At 44.5% G+C, this 24,079-nt stretch overlaps 2 protein-coding genes across 3 annotated transcripts in view; both read left to right on the forward strand.

Annotated features, from left to right (window-relative positions):
• The window catches only part of LOC118086965 (interferon-inducible GTPase 5), a 159,488-nt gene that overhangs the window by 97,449 nt on the left and 37,960 nt on the right, over positions 1 to 24,079 (forward strand). The window lies entirely within an intron of this gene.
• Positions 2,492 to 7,987, forward strand: LOC132592295 (interferon-inducible GTPase 5-like). 2 transcript variants are annotated; one of them, XM_060275654.1, is made up of 3 exons: positions 2,492 to 2,885; positions 3,085 to 3,228; positions 5,927 to 7,987. In XM_060275654.1, the coding sequence occupies exon 3, from the start codon at positions 5,943 to 5,945 to the stop codon at positions 7,098 to 7,100; it is 1,158 nt and encodes a 385-aa protein (XP_060131637.1). In that variant the 5' UTR covers positions 2,492 to 2,885; positions 3,085 to 3,228; positions 5,927 to 5,942; the 3' UTR covers positions 7,101 to 7,987. The 2 variants fall into 2 exon arrangements, with proteins under 2 accessions (XP_060131637.1, XP_060131636.1); XM_060275653.1 differs by having other exon boundaries at positions 2,492 to 3,228.

Genomic DNA, 24,079 nt, shown 5'->3' on the forward strand with positions numbered 1-24,079 from the left:
TCCTCTAGGTCAATTCCTAAGATTAAAACATAATTCACCAGACCCACAGGACTTTAAAGCCCATTCGAAAATACTTTCTGCATCTTTGTTAAAACGAGGCTATCCAAAATTCTGTAATAACAACTGCCATTCAAAAATCACAATTAAGAGAAAGGCTGGCCTTTCTTACATCCTGTTCACACGTTAACACAAGATCTATGTGTATTTATGCCTCCCTAGAATATAGGGTTAAACCACAGAGCCTAGGGCTTGCCGATCAGAAGGTTGGCGGTTCGAATCCCTGCGACGGGGTAAGCTCCTGTTGCTCGGTCCCAGCTCCTGCCAACTTAGCAGTTCGAAAGCACGTCAAAGTGCAAGTAGATAAATAGGTACCGCTCTGGCGGGAAGGTAAACGGTGTTTCCATGTGCTGCTCTGGTTCGCCAGAAGCGGCTTTGTCATGCTGGCCACATGACCTGGAAGCTGTACGCCAGCTCCTTCGGCCAATAATGCGAGATGAGCGCCGCAACCACAGAGTCGGTCACGACTGGACCTAATGGTCAGGGGTCCCTTTACCTTTACCTTTACAACTGATGAAGCCCAGGAGGGCGAAACAAGGCATTATTCCGGAAAACCTTGTCAAGATTCTGTGGAAATGTAGTAAGCCCCCCTTTGGATTTTATGAACATACAAAGACATATGGGAAACAGAAACTAGCAGATATTTGGACTCTATAAATGAACTGATCCATTTGGACTTCTGTTTATATTGTTGTACTTTATGTGTTGATTATGTGCAAGAGAAATATTTAATACTGTGATAAAAAAATACAGAAGAGAATTGTTTATGTGACTGCACAGCCAGTTACCTTTTGTGTGTTTGTTGAATGCGTTTTACGTAACGCTAGGTTTGATGTTGTTTTGCAATCTGTCATGACCCAGCACAGTCCAATAAATTATTTACAAGGAGGAGGAACTAGGGTGACCTGATTTAGGTTTTGTTTGCTCAGAAATCACCTGTTTGAGCAGAGTGGTGTGATGGTCAAGCGTGGGGGAGAGGAAAACTTGGAAACAGGGTGTAATTTCTGCTCCAAGATCACCAAAAGCCGCAACTACGTTCCCCTTTCCAAGATTAAGCAGGATAAATACAGTAAATAATCAGCAGCAGAGCATTATAAATGCTCTATTGCTGAGCAGTTCGTGATTGCACCAGTTTATTATTTTTTTGATCGTATCTCAGAGTCCGAAAGACCCATAATGATAGGAGCATTCTGCCATAGGGAACTTTATTAATACCAGCCATTTCTGAACTCTTACCTCTGAACTCTTTGATACAGTGTATCAAAAGATTTCAAATTAAAATTGCCACTGCTGGCACTGAGAGCGTGGGACAAGAAATTCCTGATGTAGACACTTCTCAGATGGCTTTGCAAATGCAGGTGCTGCCTGCCTGCCCGGTCTGCACTGAGAGGGAGTCGGAGGATGGGGGTGGCAAAGAGCTCCAGCTCCCAAGGCTGCAGGAAACTGGAGGACAAGCTGGGGGAAGGGAAGACGAGTCTCTCTGCGTGAGGCTGTAGAAACCCTTGAAGGTAGCAGTGATGTGCCCCCCCCCCGCATGATGTCCCCCTAAAGCTGAGGGTGTCAGATAAGACACGGGCTTTGCTGTCAGTCACTCTGAGGAGAGTTTGGTGTCCTTCCTGCCTGCCTGGCTTGCAAAGCCAGCTTGTCATGAAGGCTCTATAGCCGCTCTGCACCCTGCAGAATGTTAGAATGTTTCTAAAAAAATAAACTACAGTATTTCTTCCTCATGTTCAATCTTGTAATTTGAAGCCATTGGTTCAAGCCCTACCCTCCGGAGCAGAAGAAAACATTCCCTCTTGTGACAACCCTTGAGATATTTGAAGATGGCTATCGTATATCCTCTCAATCTCCTCTTTTCCAGGATAAACATATCCAGCTCCTTCAACCGTTCCTCATAAGGCTTGTTTTCCAGAGCTTTGATAATCTTGGTTGCCCTCCTCTGTACAGTTACAGATTATCAATATCCTTCTTCTGAAGGATATGAGGAGCTTCCAGCTTCAACATCACTGTGTGCATCATGTTTTCTCCTCACCCAAGTTTGCAAACCTTCCCAGCTGGGAGCAACTAGAGGAGATTTTAGAGGAGATGTGGGGGAGATGATTGGAAAAAGAGGACAGGGACTCCTTCCCCTTTAATATTTGTGTAGAAGGGAGAATGTCAGCAAGTATTTCCTTCAGCGTAGGGGAAAATCTCCTGAGAGAAGTGGGCAAATTTATTATTTTCAGTTTCTCTCAATTTCTCATTTTTCCAATATTTAAGTTCAGCTCTTCACATCTCCCCATCTGTTGGCTATTTCCTTTTTTTAAAAGTTCCCATGAAAATTCATCAGGACGTCTATTATTATTATTATTATTATTATTAATATTAATATTATTATTATTATTTTCCTCAAAAGGCAGTGTACAAAATGCAATGGAGACAGCTAAAACGAGATCATGAGATGCAAGCGCCCACGCTATGAAGAAATCATGGTGGAACATTGTGTATTTCACAGGATTTACGTCCTGATTAATTGCAATAAAACCTCAAAGCAGTTGAGACGGGCGATAGAACCCTTCCTGCTTCTTTGCGGGCTCTAAAAGATTTCGTGCCTCCCTGAAATTTCTACCGTCCTTTCCAAAGACTCCAATCTACACTGCAGTACGTACGTAGTAGGAGACTCTGGACTCTGGGAAGTCACAGAATCATAGAATTGTAGAGTTGGAAAGGACCTCAAGGGTCATCTAGTTCAACCCCTTGAAATCAGTGCCATGTGGGGCTTAAGTGCAGAAAACTCGGGAGCTGCTGAGACTGGCACAGAGACTGACACAGAGGCAACTACCGCAGAGGTAAAGGATTAATCATCTCTGATGCTTCAAGTTTCACGAGTGATCCTTTGGGACCTTCCCATGAAAGGGCAGCGTCCCCGCTGTCAACCAGGCTGCTTGGAGCTCCCTCTAGCGGGGAATGAGGCTCTCGCTCTTCGTTGCACTCTTATACTGTATCTCTCTTCGCGCGTACTTTCGCTTTCTTCTTTGCTTTTTGTAGTGCGACGACCGGGAGGGAGAGGGAATAAAAGCGAGAGAGAGAGAGAGTTGGACGAAGAAAAGGGTCAGAGACCAGCAAGCAAAGCCTCGGAAGAGGGAAACTGAGCTTTCCAGCATAAAAATCGGACAGGCAGCAGGAAAGGAGGTGAGCATTTCTCCTGGTGCTCTGCTGATTTCCGTGTTTTCTCTTTTTTTCTGAGCGTGTTTGAGTTAAAGGAGACTCTGAGCTTATTGCTAGGCAGGAGGCGGCAGAATCGTTTATTTTCACTCTTATGAATAATGATGTTGGAGAAGGCTGCCCTTCTTCCCCGCTGCAAAGGGAATAAATAACATGAAAGCTCCAGGGAGCAAGCAGAGCTGGTGCTACTATAAGAGTTGAAAGTAGGCTAACTGCTCTGAAATCAACGCGGGTCTCCCTTTCCAGCGGTGACGCGTGTTCATTCGACTTCCCCTTCTGCAGCTGCTACGAGGCTGCCCTCCTGCTCCTCTCGCCTCCTGCCTCTTTCCTTTTTTGGGGTTTGACAGAGGGGAGGGGAAGCTATTTGGAAGCGGGCAGAGCCTTAGCTAAATGATCTGGCGCCCCTGCCCCCCCCCTTGCCACGGACAAATGAGCTCTTCTTTCCGTCTCTCCTCCACCCCCCACACGCATTCAATTCCTCACACACGTCACCTTGTAATGAATTCTTTCACAGAAAATCCAGTATTTAATTTATTTTTTCTTAATAAAAGGTTTCAGCAGATAAAATGACATTTTGATGTGAGTTGACAGGTGTGGTTGTTGTTTTTTTAATGTACCGGGAATTGAGTTGTAAAAAAATACACAGATTGTTTTAAACGGAACATGCAAACAATATCATACTGATTTGTTCCACAATGATAACTTTCTGGTCTCAGAGTCGGAGGTGTTGGAGATCGTATTCTCTCTGTGTGTGTCACACACACACACACACACACACAAAAAAAAACCCACAGCCCATCGCCCACCTCCCTTGCCCCCCCACTGGCTATCCCAGATCTCTCCACTGGTGCACACAGCCTTCCCTTCCAGGCTGCTCTTCGTCCGCGTACCCAGCACACACCTCGAGAGAGAGAGAGAAACTTCATTCATTAGCCCCTCCTGCTCATTTCCCGGCTCTTCCCTCACCTTAGATGCCAGGATCAGAAGGAAAAGAGCTCCCATCCCATTCTCTCCCTCCCTCCCTGAAGGGAAGGTGGTGGGGAGGGGGGGGGAGAGAAACGACCCAACTTCGGGGCAACTTTCCATCCGGATCCTGCTCTGCGCTTCACCCCCCCATTTGTTTTGAAGGTTTTTGACCCCCTCACTTTGATCATTTATCTCCCCCCCCCTTTCCTCTCTCAGCAACATGAAATCCCAGGTGATTTCCAGACAGGAGTGTGAGGAAAAATCTTTCACCCCCCAAAAAACTTCAGGGGGGGGGAGAGAGAATGGAAAAAAATAATAAAGCTTTGTTGAGGGGTCAAGACAGAGGCGAGGAATTTGTGTCTGGTCAGGTTGGGGAGAAGGACGGGGGAGGATGTCCCCAATAAGAGAAGAGAAACCATTTTGTTGGAAAGCTGATAATGTGCAGCTTGGGGGGAGGGGGGAGTGGGTGGGGAATTTAGGCACATAAGGCATATCTGGTTATTAGTTACTTAAATCAGTGGTTTTCAACCAATATGCCGTGGCACCTGGGGTGGCTTGAATGATGGTCAGAGGTGCCATGGGCAACACTGGCCTCTGTCCCTCTTTCCTTCCCTCCTTCCTTGGATGCCCTCTCCGCCTCTCGCATCTCTGCCCCCCCCCCAAAGGCTTGCACAGCTGTTTGTTGCAGCAGCCCTGGCTATTAGCTCCCCAGGCAAATGGTGCCTCTGGGGCTGGCGGGGGGGGGGCGGGGACTGGTTTCCAGGAGCTGAAGCAGGGCCTCAGAGTAAGCAAGTGGGCAAGGGAGTTCAGCCAGCCAGACCACCAGCCCTTGCTGTTGGGAATGGACACACAATTCCCAGGCCCCTGTGGGGCAATGTGAGGAGGAACCTCTCTTGAGGGCAGGGGGGGGTGGCAGCTCAGAGACCAGGGGAGGGAGCAGTGGCTGCCCAGAGGACTCTCAAGGAGAGTGGAGAAGAGAGGAGGCTGAGGGAATACTTCACAAGGGGGGGCGTTGAAAAAGGGTGAGAGGCTACCAGCTCTGCAGGCAAGGGGTGACATAACTGGGCTCCTGAGCCCCACAGGGGTGCCTCAGAAAGAAGGTACTTGGTCAAAGGAGCTGTGGACTCAAAAAGGTTGAAAACAAACCTCTGACTTAAATGACAAGCAGGAGCAGAATTTACATACATTCTTAAAGCACACTTAAATAAAACTGCCTCAACCCCTCCTTCTCTTTGACCAGACCCTCCTCTTCTGCACCTTCAGGCTGGGGCCGCCTCCACTGCGCCTCTAAGCTGTTGAGCGGCTTCAGGCCATTCTCTGGCCGCTCTTTGGAAGCCACTCAACAGCTGAGAGGAGAGTGGAGGCGGCCCCAGGCAGCACCGGGGGGGTGGGGGTGGGCGGCGGACAGGCTGGCCAGCGCCCCCTCCATTTTGGCGCCCTAGGCAGCTGCCTCGTTCGCCTTAATGGACGCGCCGGCCCTGGTCCCATGACCTTTGGGCACTTTAGCCTTGCACTCACTTCTGAATTACAGAATCTGATGGGATTCATACCTTCTACCTATAAAGCTTTGTTGCTTGGCAAATGATAACAATATTGCCGATGCTGGAAATTTTACAGAGGGCATGCCACTCTCGTTAAATAAATGAATGCCTCTAGTTAGGCTGGTTGCTTAACATTTTCCTGCTTCCTTTTTCTGCAGTACACCGAGATCCACAATGATGGAAGACTTTGAGGTAGCCGTTTCTCAGGGCCAATTGGCAGATGCTGTGTCGCACGTGCTGGCAAAACCACTGCACTTTTTCAACAGCACTCCACTCAACGTTGCCGTAGTAGGAGAGCCCGGCTCCGGGAAGTCTTCCTTCATCAATGCCATGTTGGGTCTTCATGCTGATGACCCGCGTGCCGCTGCAACCGGCATACAGATGACAACATTGCAAGTCAAGGATTACCCACACCCGACACTTCCACAAGTGATCCTTTGGGACCACCCCGGAAAGGGAACGCCAACTTTTGGGAAGGACAAATTTGAGAAGAAGGTTGATTTAAATCACTTTGATTTCTTCGTTATCGTCGGCTCCCAGCGCTTCCGTGCCACCCATTCTGACCTGGTCCATGAGATCCAAGATATGGCCAAGAATTTCTACTTTGTGCGCACCAAAGCAGACCTGGACCTGTCGGCCGCCAAGAGGCAACAGCCATCCGACTACAATGAAGAGAAGGTCCTCTTGCACATCCAGGAGGACTGCAAAGAGTGCTTGGTAAGAGAAGGAGTGAGGGACCCACAAGTCTTCATCGTCTCCAACTGGGAAGCCGACCGCTTTGATTTCCCCCTCCTGCAGGAAATGCTGAAGAACGATCTCTTGCGACTGAAGAGGCAAGCCTTTCTGCACCGCTTCCCTAGCATCTGTCTGCCTATCTTAGAGAAAAAGAAAGCCTCTGTGAAGGAGAAGATTTGGACCAACAGGCTTTGTTTGTTGGTCGCTCTTGGAAGCCCAGTTCCTTTCCTTCTTCCCATATTTCTGTTTAGTAAGTTCCGCTCCTGGTGCTTTCTAGACTTTGGCCTGAACGATCGATCCCTTGCAGCTCTGGCCCAGCGTGTTGGAAAGACAAGCACAGCCCTTAAAGCAGCAATGCAGTCCCTGGGAATGTTCTCTGCCATTTTATGGGTGCTGCCAGACTTGGTGGGACTCTCAGTGATGGCTTATGAATATCACCGCTGGGAGCATTTCCCCATCTTTGGCTGCCTTCTGTCCGGAGGGGTTTCACTTCTTCGCACCTACTTCATGCTGCAGAAATGCATATCGGGTGCTGCGGATGACACCCAGAGTGTTCTGTCCAAAGCTCTTGAGGCAGAAGGGAAAAAGTCAATTTAGCAGCAAACAGCTGCACAGATGTGTCTGCAGGGATAGCAGTTTGCGCAAGCTTCTGTGGACTCTCAAGTCATGTCTTGCAAACCTAGAATATTATGACTAAGTGCTTGATAGAGCATCTGGAGAATTATACAGGTTTCCATTTTTAAAACAACCACACCAAAAGACATTTTAAAAAATAATGATCAGATGATCAGGTTTTTTATTTTAAAAATTCAATAAATATTAGGCTTCTCAAAAAAATTTTTTTAAAAAAAACCCTAAGTGAAATAATCCGAATGCCAGCATAATACCCCTTCAGTTCCTTTTTAAAAATTAGTATCTCTACGTACAGTAATGTATAAGAATTAAGACCAATACCAAAAGGAGACTTTGGGACAAATGGACTTTTTACTAGTCATAATTCTTTCAGTCCACTAATGAATTGTTCTGTATCTGATGTCAGATTAGAAAAAACTAGCGACGTATTTGAACCTGCTTGCAAGGATGGTCTCAAATTATTATTTATGCAGGCTGCAGCATTCACCGTGTGTGTGTGTGTGTGTGTGTGTGTGTGTGTGTGTGTGTGTGTGTTGCCTTTGCTTTTTTCTTTAAGAACAAGAGTTAGCTCTATATCACAAGTACCATGCAACATCTATTTCAGAATTTTCTTTCCCTCATACACACTCAAACTGAAGGAGGGCATCCAGCTAGACAGGAGCCTCCACATTTGTTAAATAGAAAGTTGAGGAAATTTTAATCTGTTTTAGTATTTTAACTCTTGCATATCTTAAAGCACGGCTGTAATTGTTTCCTGGTTTTATTGTTTTATCTCTTTGCAAACCACTTTGAGGTTTTATTAGAATTGAGTGGTGTACAATATAAGGTTTCATGAAATAAACTAATTGGTTAAATGAATCTCCTTGCCGCTGCCAAGACATTTGTGTTATATAATCAACGCAGCTTCCACATGGTCACTCTAAATATTTTAGAAATGTCCAGAAAATCTGAATGTATGGCAGCCCATGTCGATAGCGTAGCTTTTTTTTTTTTTTGAGAAAAAGCCATACATTTTTGTGTCTGGATTTTCTCCTTTTGAAATATGGCCACCCTAACTAATCAACATTCAGTTTTCCATAAGAAATATTGTGAATTGTCTTGACTCCCCTCCAGGCTGGTGTCTTTTGTGGGTGTTGACACAATAATAATGCATGAGTGGGAGAGTTATACTGGGCCATCCACATACCATTCCACTCTTTATTAAGAGTTTTGCAACACTTCCCCAAGGTCACTCAGTTATTATTGCCATCTGGAAGGTCACTCTTGCTCTGTAATGGGACAAAAGTTAGCAACACACACACCCATGTGTGTTACGAAAAAGTTGCAGGGCTTTAGCAGAAAACTATGGAGCCCGTGCCTATTGCAAACAAAGCAGTATGACCATCCCCAAACTAAGGCCCGGGGGCTGGATGCGGCCCAATCGCCTTCTAAATCCGGCCCGCGGACGATCCGGGAATCAGCATGTTTTTACATGAGTAGAATGTGTCCTTTTATTTAAAATGCATCTCTGGGTTATTTGTGGAGCCTGCCTGGTGTTTTAACATGAGTAGAATGTGTCCTTTTATTTAAAATGCATCTCTGGGTTATTTGTGGGGCATAGGAATTCATTCATATTTTTTTTCAAAATATAGTCCGGCCCCCCACAAGGTCTGCAGGACAGTAGACCGGCCCCCTGCTGAAAAAGTTTGCTGACCCCTGCAGTATGACCACCCCAAAACATTTGCAGATGCCCAAATATGAGCTCACATATGAATGCTCAATAAAAAGGACATCTGGAAGATCCTACAGCCTTCCTCAAACTGATGCCTTCCAGGTGTTTTCTACTTCATTCCCCATCATTCCTGGCCATTGGCCATGCTAGCTAGAACTGATGGGTGTTGTAGTCCAAAATTTCTGAAGCATAACTTGCTTTGGGAAGGCTGAGGTGAAATACTATATACAGTGGGATTGGGCCAGAACTAAACCACCCCACCCACAATTTACCCCTCTATTTGTGGATGACAATGGGGGGTGCCAACTGTTTGTTTTATTGGGTGGGTCAAAACGATGCAACCTGTTTCAGGAGGGAATGACATTTCAAGTGGCATTCATTTAGGTCTGGATAGATCAGGCCCGTAGATCAATGTTAGCGCTACCCCCAGCATGATGAAATTGGAAGGACAGGCTGATTGGGCAAGGAGATTCACAAAGCCACCCAACTTCTGTTTTATCTTCCGGGAGGCTTGCTCCATGTTCTGTCACCAAGTGTTGCCATTTTCCTGGCCTAGTCTAACAGGACCAGCTCTGCCATTAGCCAGTGTGAAGCAGCTGCCTCAGATAGCAGACGCTGAGGGTGTGCATATTGGGGGAAGTTCAGTGGTGGCGGCTATTCCTGACCGTTCCTCTTAAGGATCCCCGCTAGCCACTCTCCTCTTTTAAGATGCCATAAGACCCTTGGCATACCCTCCAACATTTCTCAGGTGAAAATAGGGACGTCCCATTCCATAATGATAATTTTACTATTTATAACCCTACACATTTTACTGGGTTGTCCCAGCCACTCTGGGCAGCTACCAATAAATATAAAAACGTAATAAAACATTGAACATTTTAAAATACCGTAACTTCCCTATACAAGATTGCGTTCATACGGCTCAGGGGTCAGATAACTCCATACCCTCCAACATTTCTCCAATGAAAATAGGGACATCCTAAGGAAAAGCAGGACATTCCAGGATCAAATCAGAAACCAGGGCAGGAAAATAGAGGCACTTGCTGTTTCTGCTTCAACAAACCAATATGGCTACCCCTTTGGAAGCAGCCTGCCTGAGTCCCCTAAGGCCATTTCCCTCATGTGAGGAGAGGACAGGGCTCCACTGCCAGTGCTCTAAAGTCATTCAATGGCTGATCCACTTCCTTTTTGTCCATGGAATGGAGTGAGGGGCAGCAGCCATCTTGTCCTTCACCTCAGGCAACAAAACCTCTTGGCTTGATTCTTCCTCAGAGAACAGATGTCATTGTGTCATTGTGAATGTGGTGGGGGCAGGGGGCCAGGAGGCTGACCTGGGAGAGGGAGCCACTGATTTATGGGGCTGGGAGCCACCCGACAGGCAGCAGCCAGACCAGGAGGAGGAGGAGGAAGAAACTGTTCAGCCAAGGGATGGGCCAGTTGCCTCCCCACCTTCCCCTGCTCCGCCATCTCCTAGAACCAGGAGAGGCTCGAAGAGGAATGAGCAGCAGTGGCTTCCGTGCAGAAGAAGTTGCCCTGTGGGAGCTGCTGTAGGTGTTTCTCTTCCCAATAAAATGTCAACTACCAGCCATGCATCTCCCTGAGGTGCTGCAGTGGGCCATGACCGTTATGTTTCAGTGTGTTTTAACCAAAAAAAGCAAAACCACATATGCAAAATCCAAGCTCACAAGATCCCTTGTAGCCCAAAATGTCTGTAGGCAGTGGCGAATGTCTGTAGGCAGTGGCAAACATAACGCACCCCAGGGGTGGGGCGTCACCACGTAGAGTGCATGCGCAGCACCACTACATAGCGCCGCTGCGCATGCACACTACTAGCAGTTTGCCGACAGCGCTGGTCCGCCCCTCGCTTCTGCCCACAGCCCAGGTGGGATGGAGGCAAATCGCACGCTGGGTGGCTTGCTCACTCACCCACTTGGCGCTTTGCCAAGGACCCTGCAGGGTGGCACCCGGGGTGGCGCGTTCCCATCGCACCCCCTTGCTACGCCCCTGTCTGTAGGCTCTACTATCCTCAGACTGAACGAAGAAGCGAGACTCATGTTTTAAAGAATGCCATAACAAAAAGTTCAAAATGGCTGCAAGTCCTGAACTTTATGAATCTTGATCTTTTAACTATCTTTAAAAACAATTTCTAGCCCCTGTGGAAACATGTTGGTGCAGGCAACTCTCCCTGGCCATCTAACCCAGAATGTCTCACTTTGAGAGGTAACCCTCTTCCGCAAAGCAAGTGTCTTCTGCTGCATTAGTGTCAGCAAAGCATTTTTGAAGTAAAAGGGGGGGAAGGAGAGCAGGCAGTGTGACAGCTTTGCTTTGTTCAGAGGGTAAATATAAGCTCGATTTCTACAAAGCAGAAATCCACTTTCTCATCTCAGTTCCCTTTACGACGGAATTTGCCCCCCTACATATCAACACAGAAAATTCAGTGTTCAAGGATGAGTCTTCAGGCACATAGCAAATGCATTTCCTTTACTTGGTGGAACTTAATTAAGCACTACAGAAAATAAGATAAATGAGGTTAATGACATAAAAACAGTATAATATGTTAGCAGTACAAATCTGAAATCTTGTTAAGGCTGAGAAACCTTGAATAAACCTTAAGCAAATCATAATTGCCTGAATCAGCAAGGCTAGAATTGGGCAGGAAGCAAAATATTACATAGGCAAAATGAGAGAGAGAGACACTCCAAGGAAGGGATATTTATTCCTTTGAAGGAGGTATTTCCCCCCTACGCTTTCTGAATTATTGAAAAAAAGCAAGACTGCATTCCACAGAATCTGCAACATTATTATTATTATTATTATTATTATTATTATTATTATTTGAATTTATATACTGCCGTATACCCAGAGGTCTCAGGGCAGTTCACAGAAAACTTCAATTCAATTCATAAGAGCAGTGGTTTACCTGTCTGGCATGCTTGTCTCCAAAGGACTTTAGAAAAATTGAAAGTTGCTTTTTATTTCTACTTTTAAAAGCTTGATTGTGTTGTATTGCGGTAAGGCAAATCAGCAGTGGAAGCAGTGTCTGTTAAAAGGCGAAATATGGGAACAAGTTGGCCACCGTATAAAACTCTGCTGGAGGAGGTTGATGGGGATTTAAAATTATCATAGAATCATAGAGTTGGAAGAGACCACAAGGGCCATCCAGTCCAACCCCCTGCTGAGCAGGAAACACCATCAAAGCATTCTTGAGATATGCCTGTCAAGCCTCTGCTTAAAGACCTCCAAAGAAGGAGATTCCACCACACTCCTTGGTAGCAAATTCCACTGCCAAACAGCTCTTACTTTCAGGAAGTTCTTCCTAATGTTTAGGTGGAATCTTCTTTCTTGTAGTTTGAATCCATTGCTCCGTGTCCGCTTCTCTGGAGCAGCAGAAAACAACCTTTCTCCCTCCTCTCCCTCCTCTTCTGGACACGTTCCAGCTTGTCAGTATCCTTCTTAAACTGTGGTGCCCAGAACTGGACACAGTACTCCAGGTGAGGTCTGACCAGAGCAGAATACAGTGGTACTATTACTTCCCTTGATCTAGATGCTATACTCCTATTGATGCAGCCCAGAATTGCATTGGCTTTTTTCGCTGCTGCTAAAAGAGTACAAAGAAGTGAAATCATTCTTGACTAGTTGGCTGCAATATTTTCAGATAAATCAAAAATTTCAAAAAGATTAAAAAAATTGGCTTCAATAAGGAAATTTCAGAATTAGATAAGATATTAATCAGGGGTGAAAATAAATATATAAAAAAGTTATATGAATTATTGTTGGAATGGGAAACTAAGGAGGAATTAACAAAAGGAACAATGATTCGGTGGGGACAAGATTTAGGGAAACCAATTATGCTAGAGAAGTGGGGAAATCTATGGAAAAGAGACATGAATTTTACAGCCAACTATGATCTTAAAGAAAATCTATTAAAGATGCAGTACAGGTGGTACTTAACCCCAGACAAACACGCAAAAATGCATAAGGGGAGTAGAGTTGAATGCTGGAGATGTCATAAAGAACCTGGTACCTATGTACACAACTGGTGGCAATGTAATGAAATATTGGGAGTGGATATATAAAGAACTGAAAAAGATACTCAAAAGTACTTGTTTAAGAAAAAAACAGAGCTATTTTTATTAGGAATGCTAGATGAGGAGATCTTACCAGAAGATAGAAGTATTTTGATGAATGCAACCACAGTAGCCAGAATATTAATAGGAAAAAAATTGGACGAGTACAAAGGTACCTAGTAAAGAGGAATGGCAAATAAAAATGATCTCTTATTATAATTTGGCACTAAAAACAGCAGAAATTAAAGGAATAAATGAAAGGAAAAAAGACAAAGATTGGAAAAAATTATATAGCAACTATGGTGGAGAATGCTGACCTCTCAAAAGAACTATGAAGGCTCACAATAATGAAAATTAATTTGCCTATTAAAAAGTTAGGTATATACATGGACTCAAAATACTAAGACGCAAGATAAGAATGGCTGGAAGCACTAAAACACTAAAGGGTGGGTGGAGGGCAGGGTGGTGGGGGGTCAAAATGATTTTGCTGCTGTATTTTTGACCAATTTGTGTTAATTTTGATTATTGTAATTTTGATTATTGTATGGGCCTGGAATTTCAATAATATATATATATATATATATATTATTTTAAAAAAGGCAAATCAGCTATAAGGCTTGCTCCATTGTATCTAGAACCAGCCAAAATGGGTATGGAAAAAAGGTGCCAAAGTGGGAACATTTGCCATCACAGCAGCAGCAACTCACCTTGAGTTGCCTCATGTCTTGTGCCTGCCTGGGTGCTCTGCCTAGGGCTCTGGTTCTAGGGCTTTCATTCGAACCCTTTCAGCATCCTCAGCTAGATTATTGATGAAGCTCGACAGCATCCAATAAGTGCTGGTAAAAGACACCCCTGCTGCTACCAAGCTTCTAACTAGTAAATGCGGGATTAATGTTATTGCAAAATCGGTTATTTTCTTTATAACGAGATCCCTGGTAATTTCTCCCATCCGAGGAGACTTCATCACAGCCTTCAGTTCTTCAACAGGCTTCCTGGCCAATTTGGCCCGCCTAGCCAGGGAGTCATCATCCAGCTCAAATCTCTTGTAGAAGGCAACCATGGACCCAAGCAAGAGGGCAACATCACAAGCCAGAGGAATGTCTGGAATGGGAATAGCATTGATGCCAGCAGACGCCAGGGATATTTTCCATATGTGGCTCTTCAGTACAGATTTCTTCTTTTCCGTGACTTCAGGGGAAAACATGGGAAGGCTGAGCAGGAATGCATGTCTCTTCAGGCTGGGCAGATCTTTCTCCAACGTCTCCACCAGTCGGGGGAAGTCATACTTGGCAAGGTCCCAGGAGGAGATCAGAAAGACTTGAGGGATGGTGTTCCTGAAGCACTTCTTAAGCTGCTTCTTTAAGTCATTCCTCATCTTTTCAAGGACTTCCTCTTCATTGAAGGTATTTGGGTAAGACCTTTCCATGTTGTATACGTCTGCGTCTACTTTGGAGCGCACAAAATAACACTTCTTCTCCATCTCCTGGATTGCCTGAGCTAGGTCAGTGTGGTTGGATCGGAATCTCTCTGAGCCAACAATGATAAAGAAGTCATAGCTGGGGAAATCCACCATCTTAAGGTAACTCTCTGGGGAGAAATCTGGGGATCCAATTCCTGGCAGGTCCCAGAATTTCACTTTGGGATAGTTTGAATGCGTATAAACCTTTGGATTCAGTGTAGTTTCTGTCACTCCTACAGGGGCAGCACCATCATCTTCTGCCTTCTTGCCTCGGAGAGCATTGATGAGGGATGATTTTGTGGGATGGAACACTGGGGCAGACAAGTCACAACAGTTCCTAGAGTGTCCACTAACAGGAACTCACCTGGAGGGACACCTGACTACAGGTCAGTTCCTGTTCCCTCAGACATGCAAATGAGTTGGATTAGACAAAAGCCCTAGCCTGCAATCACTCTCTCTCTTAGCTACTTCCTCCCTCGATGAGGACACATCTCCAGAGAATCTCTAGTTAGCATGGTTCTCACTCTAGGCCTGCAGCCAAGAGTGAGACCAAATGGAGTCTTACTTTACTAAGTAGTCTCTAGATGTATATATACTTGTAACTTTTCTAAGCAAGCCTGCCTTTCTGAGATTATGCTGTAACTCAGGATGAAACTGTAAGTAAACTCTATCTTATTTTATAAACACTGTGTTGTGTATTTCTTTTAAGAGGGACAAAGGGGACCTTTGCCAGGAAGTGTAATATTGAACTATAAAGTGTAATATTGTTATAGAGATTCTAGCGAATCTAACGCACATGCTTTGCTGCGCACAAAAGGGGAATGTCACTCTGCTGATATTGGAAGCTTGCTAACACAAGCTTGGATAGGATCTATCTAATAATATATCCTAATCCACATCCCTAACATTCCCATAAAGGGTTATTACGGCCCAGGACTGCGTATTTTTGTGTATTTTTGAAGGATTGCTTTGGATTGTGATTTTGAACTGAGTAGGATTTTTTCAGTTAGAACTTCCTGGTGAGCACATGGTCTATTGTTCTCCAGTGTGCCTAGGGGATTAGCTACCCCTCCCCTCCCTCAGAGTTTACAGCACTGAGAACTCAGAGGCAGTGAAGATTATTTTGCATTTTGAGATATTTTTAGAGATTTTGATTTTGGAATTTTTGGCAAATTTTTGAATTTTGAGAAATTTTTAGAATTTTGAGATTCCAAGATGGCTTTTGCAGATTTTGATAGTGGAGTTAACCTAGGATTAATGGCTTTAGATGACCACAATTACGTATTTTGGAAACAACGCCTGATAGCATTTTTAGATGCAAGGAATGTTTTGGATGCCATTGAAAATCCTATGCCTACTGGCGAAACAGAAGAGGATTTAGCAAAGATAGCAACTTGGAAACGCATGAACAGCGAGGCCAGACACATAATTTTGAGTGGACTTCGCAATAAGCATCTAACGTCAATTAATAGCAGAGATGATGCAGCGCAAATCTTAAAGGATATTGAGCGCAAGTATGGAGCATCTACAAAGAATGAATCCCGCCCCTTTCCACCAAAAGGCGAAAAGAAGGGGGGGCGTGGGCGTGCAATGATATTGCAAGAAAGAAATGTAGCTTTCCAGAGCTGTGAAGGAAAGCGCAATAAGTGGCTTCTGGACAGTGCAGCAAGCAGCCACTTCTGCTATAAAAGGGAATATTTCAATGAAATAGACAATAATAAACAGTCTGAGATTGAAATTGCTGATGGAAATGTTATAAAGTCAATAGGTGCAGGATCTTTGAACTTGAATTTCAAAGTGAACAATGAGTCTTTTGATACTACAGTGAGTAATGTTAAGTATGCACCAAAGCTGAACTGTAATCTAATAAGTGTGTCTAGCTTGGACAAGAAAGGTTTTGAAATTATATTTAAAAATGGACAATGCAATGTGATAAAAGATGGTGAAGTGTTTATTCAGGCCAAACTAATCAATGATGTGTATGAGATTGATATTTCAGAGAATGAGTCTGCAAGGGTTGCACAACCCAGCAGAAAGGATCAACCAGATCTGGAACTCTGGCACAAAAGGCTTGGACACAGGGATACCAACCTTATCCTGAAAATGCAGAAGGAAAATCTGGTAAAAGGTCTACAGGTAAAGAATTGCAGTACACCAATGCCAAACTGTACAACTTGCATAACTGAAAAGGCAGTCAAGCCTTCCTTCCCACGTTGTACAGAGAAGAGAAGCACAAAAGTCATGGACACTGTTCATACTGACCTATGTGGTCCGCTGAATGTACCTTCCCTAGGAAACAATAAGTACATTCTGATATTTATAGATGACTTCTCAAGATATTGTGTTGGATATTTTCTAGAAGAAAAGAGTCAGACACCGGAATTGTTCAAACTGTACTTAAACATGGTGAAGAACAAATTCCAGAGAGCTCCTTCCACCTTAATTTCGGATAATGGTGGAGAGTTTTGCTCACGGCAGATGAAGGCCATCATGGCACAAGAAGGCATAGCACATGTAACTACAGTTGCTTACACGCCTCAACAGAACTCCATTGCTGAGAGAAAGTTTAGGTCTATTATGGAGATGACAAGGTGCATGTTAAAAGAGGCCAACTTGTCACAGAAGCTATGGGGTGAAGCGGCGAATACGGCGATTTATTTGCAAAACAGATTGCCTACAAAGGGTGCAGAACGCACACCATTTGAACTTTGGCACGGGAGAGTCCCAAGTCTGCAGCACATACGTGTGTTTGGAAGTGTCTGTTATTACCACGTGCCCAAAGAGCGCAGACACAAGCTTGACTCCAGAGCAAAAGCAGGTATCCTGGTTGGATATGCTCCTGGAGGAAAGGGATATAGAGTTCTAGATCCAAAGAGTGGCAGAGTAGACCCATACCATGTGGTTCATTTTGATGAACAGGGAAAGTTTGATACAAAGAACACAGTTATTGACTGTTCTAGAGAGTCACCAGATGAAGAGTTTATAAGTTTTCCTTTAGCACAAGGAACTAATATACCTCCTAGTGTCACAACACCCCCTACAGGCGACACCCCAGAAGACGCAGAGGTCCAGACCCCTGGCGGCACCAGAGACGAAGAGGAGGAGCTGTACGTGGACATGCCAGCGTTGGAGGAGGATGAGGATGCTGATGCGGTTGCACAACCAGAGGTCAGATGCTCATCCAGAACCAACAAGGGCGTTCCGCCACTACGACTGTCCTATTTTGCAGGGTCGGCGTCTCCACCAGAACCTTCCACTTGGGAAGAGGTAGAGCAGATGCCAGCCACCGAAGCCAGTCTCTGGAGGAAAGCCGCGCAGGAGGAGATAGACGCACTGCACAAGAACAAGACCTGGACACTCACAGAATTACCTGCTGGTAAGAAAGCAATTGGGAGAAAATGGGTGTTCAAGGTTAAAAGGGGTTCAGAAGGGGAGGTGCAACGTTACAAAGCAAGACTAGTGGCACAAGGTTTTTCACAGCAATATGGCCACGACTATGACCAAGTCTTTGCACCGACAGTGAGATACAGTAGCGTAAGATTACTTTTAAGCATCGCAGCATCTAAAGGGATGGAGGTGAAACACATCGATATAGCTACTGCGTTTTTGCATGGGGAAATTTCTGAAGAAATTTACATGAAGCAGCCTAAAGGTTTTATAAAGCCAAATGAGGCACATTTGGTTTGCAAGCTTCAAAAGGGACTGTATGGTTTAAAACAAGCAGCCAGAGCCTGGAACTTGAAATTGCATGGAATGCTGGTGAAACTTGGGTACAAGCAAGGTGAAGCTGACAAGTGTTTGTACACTAAGCAGAGTAATGGACAATTTTCTTATATTCTTGCCTTCGTTGACGACCTTTTAATCGCAACGTCAAATGACAGGGATTATAAAAATGTAGTCCAGCACCTCAACAAGGAAGTGCAAGTGAAGGAATTAGGACCAGTTGAGTATTACCTTGGGATTCAAGTGGAAAGAGAACAGGATGGTTCATTTCTACTTAATCAGAAGCAAAAGATAATTGAACTGTTGGAGAGTATGCAATTGCAGGATGCAAAACCCGTCGACACCCCGATGGCTACAGACTTCTTAAAGAACCAAGAGGATTCGAAGCTGCTGCCAAACAACACAGAGTATCGTTCAGCGATTGGTAAACTTTTGTATTTAGTTACCACATGCAGACCTGATTTAGCCAATGCAGTAGGGATTCTCAGCAGGAAAGTGAGTAGTCCCACTGAGCATGATTGGGTTGGTGTGAAGAGGGTGGTTCGATATCTTAAGGGTACAATGGATTGTAAATTAAAGTTACCAGCTGTCAGTGACCCTAAACTCATTGGGTACACTGATGCTGACTGGGCGGGTGATAATTCTGATTATAAATCCACAAGCGGGCATGTCTTTATGTATGGGGGCGGAGCTATCACATGGGGCAGTTATAAACAGAAATGTATAGCTTTATCGTCTACAGAATCGGAATATGTTGCGGCTACAGAAGCGTGCAGAGAGATTTCCTGGCTGGACCAACTCCTAACAGACTTTGGTGTGGAGAGAAAGGAACCTATAAGCCTGCTGGAGGACAACCAAAGCTGTCTAAAGCTGGCACAGAATGAGAAGTTCCTAGCACGCTCAAAGCACATTGGGGTCAGGTACCACTACGTTCGCCAGATGATACAAGATGGACTTGTCGAACTGTCGTACTGCTGCACATCGGAGATGACAGCAGACATCCTAACAAAACCCCTGCCAAGACAGAGTTTCCAGAACCTGCGTGTCAAGCTGGGACTCTTGGGTGGTTGAATAAAGTTGCTTATGTTTTGTTTTGTATGTAATGAATGTTGTGAATTGCCTGAGAAGGGGTTTGTGGGATGGAACACTGGGGCAGACAAGTCACAACAGTTCCTAGAGTGTCCACTAACAGGAACTCACCTGGAGGGACACCTGACTACAGATCAGTTCCTGTTCCCTCAGACATGCAAATGAGTTGGATTAGACAAAAGCCCTAGCCTGCAATCACTCTCTCTCTTAGCTACTTCCTCCCTCGATGAGGACACATCTCCAGAGAATCTCTAGTTAGCATGGTTCTCACTCTAGGCCTGCAGCCAAGAGTGAGACCAAATGGAGTCTTACTTTACTAAGTAGTCTCTAGATGTATATATACTTGTAACTTTTCTAAGCAAGCCTGCCTTTCTGAGATTATGCTGTAACTCAGGATGAAACTGTAAGTAAACTCTATCTTCTTTTATAAACACTGTGTTGTGTATTTCTTTTAAGAGGGACAAAGGGGACCTTTGCCAGGAAGTGTAATATTGAACTATAAAGTGTAATATTGTTATAGAGATTCTAGCGAATCTAACGCACATGCTTTGCTGCGCACAAAAGGGGAATGTCACTCTGCTAATATTGGAAGCTTGCTAACACAAGCTTGGATAGGATAGGAGGATAGGAGGGAGGAAGTAGCTAAGAGAGAGAGTGATTGCAGGCTAGGGCTTTTGTCTAATCCAACTCATTTGCATGTCTGAGGGAACAGGAACTGATCTGTAGTCAGGTGTCCCTCCAGGTGAGTTCCTGTTAGTGGACACTCTAGGAACTGTTGTGACTTGTCTGCCCCAGTGTTCCATCCCACAAACCCCTTCTCAGGCAATTCACAACATTCATTACATACAAAACAAAACATAAGCAACTTTATTCAACCACCCAAGAGTCCCAGCTTGACACGCAGGTTCTGGAAACTCTGTCTTGGCAGGGGTTTTGTTAGGATGTCTGCTGTCATCTCCGATGTGCAGCAGTACGACAGTTCGACAAGTCCATCTTGTATCATCTGGCGAACGTAGTGGTACCTGACCCCAATGTGCTTTGAGCGTGCTAGGAACTTCTCATTCTGTGCCAGCTTTAGACAGCTTTGGTTGTCCTCCAGCAGGCTTATAGGTTCCTTTCTCTCCACGCCAAAGTCTGTTAGGAGTTGGTCCAGCCAGGAAATCTCTCTGCACGCTTCTGTAGCCGCAACATATTCCGATTCTGTAGACGATAAAGCTATACATTTCTGTTTATAACTGCCCCATGTGATAGCTCCGCCCCCATACATAAAGACATGCCCGCTTGTGGATTTATAATCAGAATTATCACCCGCCCAGTCAGCATCAGTGTACCCAATGAGTTTAGGGTCACTGACAGCTGGTAACTTTAATTTACAATCCATTGTACCCTTAAGATATCGAACCACCCTCTTCACACCAACCCAATCATGCTCAGTGGGACTACTCACTTTCCTGCTGAGAATCCCTACTGCATTGGCTAAATCAGGTCTGCATGTGGTAACTAAATACAAAAGTTTACCAATCGCTGAACGATACTCTGTGTTGTTTGGCAGCAGCTTCGAATCCTCTTGGTTCTTTAAGAAGTCTATAGCCATCGGGGTGTCGACGGGTTTTGCATCCTGCAATTGCATACTCTCCAACAGTTCAATTATCTTTTGCTTCTGATTAAGTAGAAATGAACCATCCTGTTCTCTTTCCACTTGAATCCCAAGGTAATACTCAACTGGTCCTAATTCCTTCACTTGCACTTCCTTGTTGAGGTGCTGGACTACATTTTTATAATCCCTGTCATTTGACGTTGCGATTAAAAGGTCGTCAACGAAGGCAAGAATATAAGAAAATTGTCCATTACTCTGCTTAGTGTACAAACACTTGTCAGCTTCACCTTGCTTGTACCCAAGTTTCACCAGCATTCCATGCAATTTCAAGTTCCAGGCTCTGGCTGCTTGTTTTAAACCATACAGTCCCTTTTGAAGCTTGCAAACCAAATGTGCCTCATTTGGCTTTATAAAACCTTTAGGCTGCTTCATGTAAATTTCTTCAGAAATTTCCCCATGCAAAAACGCAGTAGCTATATCGATGTGTTTCACCTCCATCCCTTTAGATGCTGCGATGCTTAAAAGTAATCTTACGCTACTGTATCTCACTGTCGGTGCAAAGACTTGGTCATAGTCGTGGCCATATTGCTGTGAAAAACCTTGTGCCACTAGTCTTGCTTTGTAACGTTGCACCTCCCCTTCTGAACCCCTTTTAACCTTGAACACCCATTTTCTCCCAATTGCTTTCTTACCAGCAGGTAATTCTGTGAGTGTCCAGGTCTTGTTCTTGTGCAGTGCGTCTATCTCCTCCTGCGCGGCTTTCCTCCAGAGACTGGCTTCGGTGGCTGGCATCTGCTCTACCTCTTCCCAAGTGGAAGGTTCTGGTGGAGACGCCGACCCTGCAAAGTAGGACAGTCGTAGTGGCGGAACGCCCTTGTTGGTTCTGGATGAGCATCTGACCTCTGGTTGTGCAACCGCATCAGCATCCTCATCCTCCTCCAACGCTGGCATGTCCACGTACAGCTCCTCCTCTTCGTCTCTGGTGCCGCCAGGGGTCTGGACCTCTGCGTCTTCTGGGGTGTCGCCTGTAGGGGGTGTTGTGACACTAGGAGGTATATTAGTTCCTTGTGCTAAAGGAAAACTTATAAACTCTTCATCTGGTGACTCTCTAGAACAGTCAATAACTGTGTTCTTTGTATCAAACTTTCCCTGTTCATCAAAATGAACCACATGGTATGGGTCTACTCTGCCACTCTTTGGATCTAGAACTCTATATCCCTTTCCTCCAGGAGCATATCCAACCAGGATACCTGCTTTTGCTCTGGAGTCAAGCTTGTGTCTGCGCTCTTTGGGCACGTGGTAATAACAGACACTTCCAAACACACGTATGTGCTGCAGACTTGGGACTCTCCCGTGCCAAAGTTCAAATGGTGTGCGTTCTGCACCCTTTGTAGGCAATCTGTTTTGCAAATAAATCGCCGTATTCGCCGCTTCACCCCATAGCTTCTGTGACAAGTTGGCCTCTTTTAACATGCACCTTGTCATCTCCATAATAGACCTAAACTTTCTCTCAGCAATGGAGTTCTGTTGAGGCGTGTAAGCAACTGTAGTTACATGTGCTATGCCTTCTTGTGCCATGATGGCCTTCATCTGCCGTGAGCAAAACTCTCCACCATTATCCGAAATTAAGGTGGAAGGAGCTCTCTGGAATTTGTTCTTCACCATGTTTAAGTACAGTTTGAACAATTCCGGTGTCTGACTCTTTTCTTCTAGAAAATATCCAACACAATATCTTGAGAAGTCATCTATAAATATCAGAATGTACTTATTGTTTCCTAGGGAAGGTACATTCAGCGGACCACATAGGTCAGTATGAACAGTGTCCATGACTTTTGTGCTTCTCTTCTCTGTACAACGTGGGAAGGAAGGCTTGACTGCCTTTTCAGTTATGCAAGTTGTACAGTTTGGCATTGGTGTACTGCAATTCTTTACCTGTAGACCTTTTACCAGATTTTCCTTCTGCATTTTCAGGATAAGGTTGGTATCCCTGTGTCCAAGCCTTTTGTGCCAGAGTTCCAGATCTGGTTGATCCTTTCTGCTGGGTTGTGCAACCCTTGCAGACTCATTCTCTGAAATATCAATCTCATACACATCATTGATTAGTTTGGCCTGAATAAACACTTCACCATCTTTTATCACATTGCATTGTCCATTTTTAAATATAATTTCAAAACCTTTCTTGTCCAAGCTAGACACACTTATTAGATTACAGTTCAGCTTTGGTGCATACTTAACATTACTCACTGTAGTATCAAAAGACTCATTGTTCACTTTGAAATTCAAGTTCAAAGATCCTGCACCTATTGACTTTATAACATTTCCATCAGCAATTTCAATCTCAGACTGTTTATTATTGTCTATTTCATTGAAATATTCCCTTTTATAGCAGAAGTGGCTGCTTGCTGCACTGTCCAGAAGCCACTTATTGCGCTTTCCTTCACAGCTCTGGAAAGCTACATTTCTTTCTTGCAATATCATTGCACGCCCACGCCCCCCCTTTTCGCCTTTTGGTGGAAAGGGGCGGGATTCATTCTTTGTAGATGCTCCATACTTGCGCTCAATATCCTTTAAGATTTGCGCTGCATCATCTCTGCTATTAATTGACGTTAGATGCTTATTGCGAAGTCCACTCAAAATTATGTGTCTGGCCTCGCTGTTCATGCGTTTCCAAGTTGCTATCTTTGCTAAATCCTCTTCTGTTTCGCCAGTAGGCATAGGATTTTCAATGGCATCCAAAACATTCCTTGCATCTAAAAATGCTATCAGGCGTTGTTTCCAAAATAGGTAATTGTGGTCATCTAAAGCCATTAATCCTAGGTTAACTCCACTATCAAAATCTGCAAAAGCCATCTTGGAATCTCAAAATTCTAAAAATTTCTCAAAATTCAAAAATTTGCCAAAAATTCCAAAATCAAAATCTCTAAAAATATCTCAAAATGCAAAATAATCTTCACTGCCTCTGAGTTCTCAGTGCTGTAAACTCTGAGGGAGGGGAGGGGTAGCTAATCCCCTAGGCACACTGGAGAACAATAGACCATGTGCTCACCAGGAAGTTCTAACTGAAAAAATCCTACTCAGTTCAAAATCACAATCCAAAGCAATCCTTCAAAAATACACAAAAATACGCAGTCCTGGGCCGTAATAACCCTTTATGGGAATGTTAGGGATGTGGATTAGGATATATTATTAGATAGATCCTATCCAAGCTTGTGTTAGCAAGCTTCCAATATCAGCAGAGTGACATTCCCCTTTTGTGCGCAGCAAAGCATGTGCGTTAGATTCGCTAGAATCTCTATA

The sequence above is a fragment of the Zootoca vivipara genome, chromosome 6 (genome assembly GCF_963506605.1).
Source record: "Zootoca vivipara chromosome 6, rZooViv1.1, whole genome shotgun sequence".
NCBI lineage: Eukaryota > Metazoa > Chordata > Lepidosauria > Squamata > Lacertidae > Zootoca > Zootoca vivipara.

What these genes read in the sequence shown, in the direction of transcription:
- LOC132592295 (XM_060275653.1), top strand. Translation starts at nt 5,943, where the DNA reads ATGATGGAAGACTTTGAGGTAGCCGTTTCTCAGGGCCAATTGGCAGAT.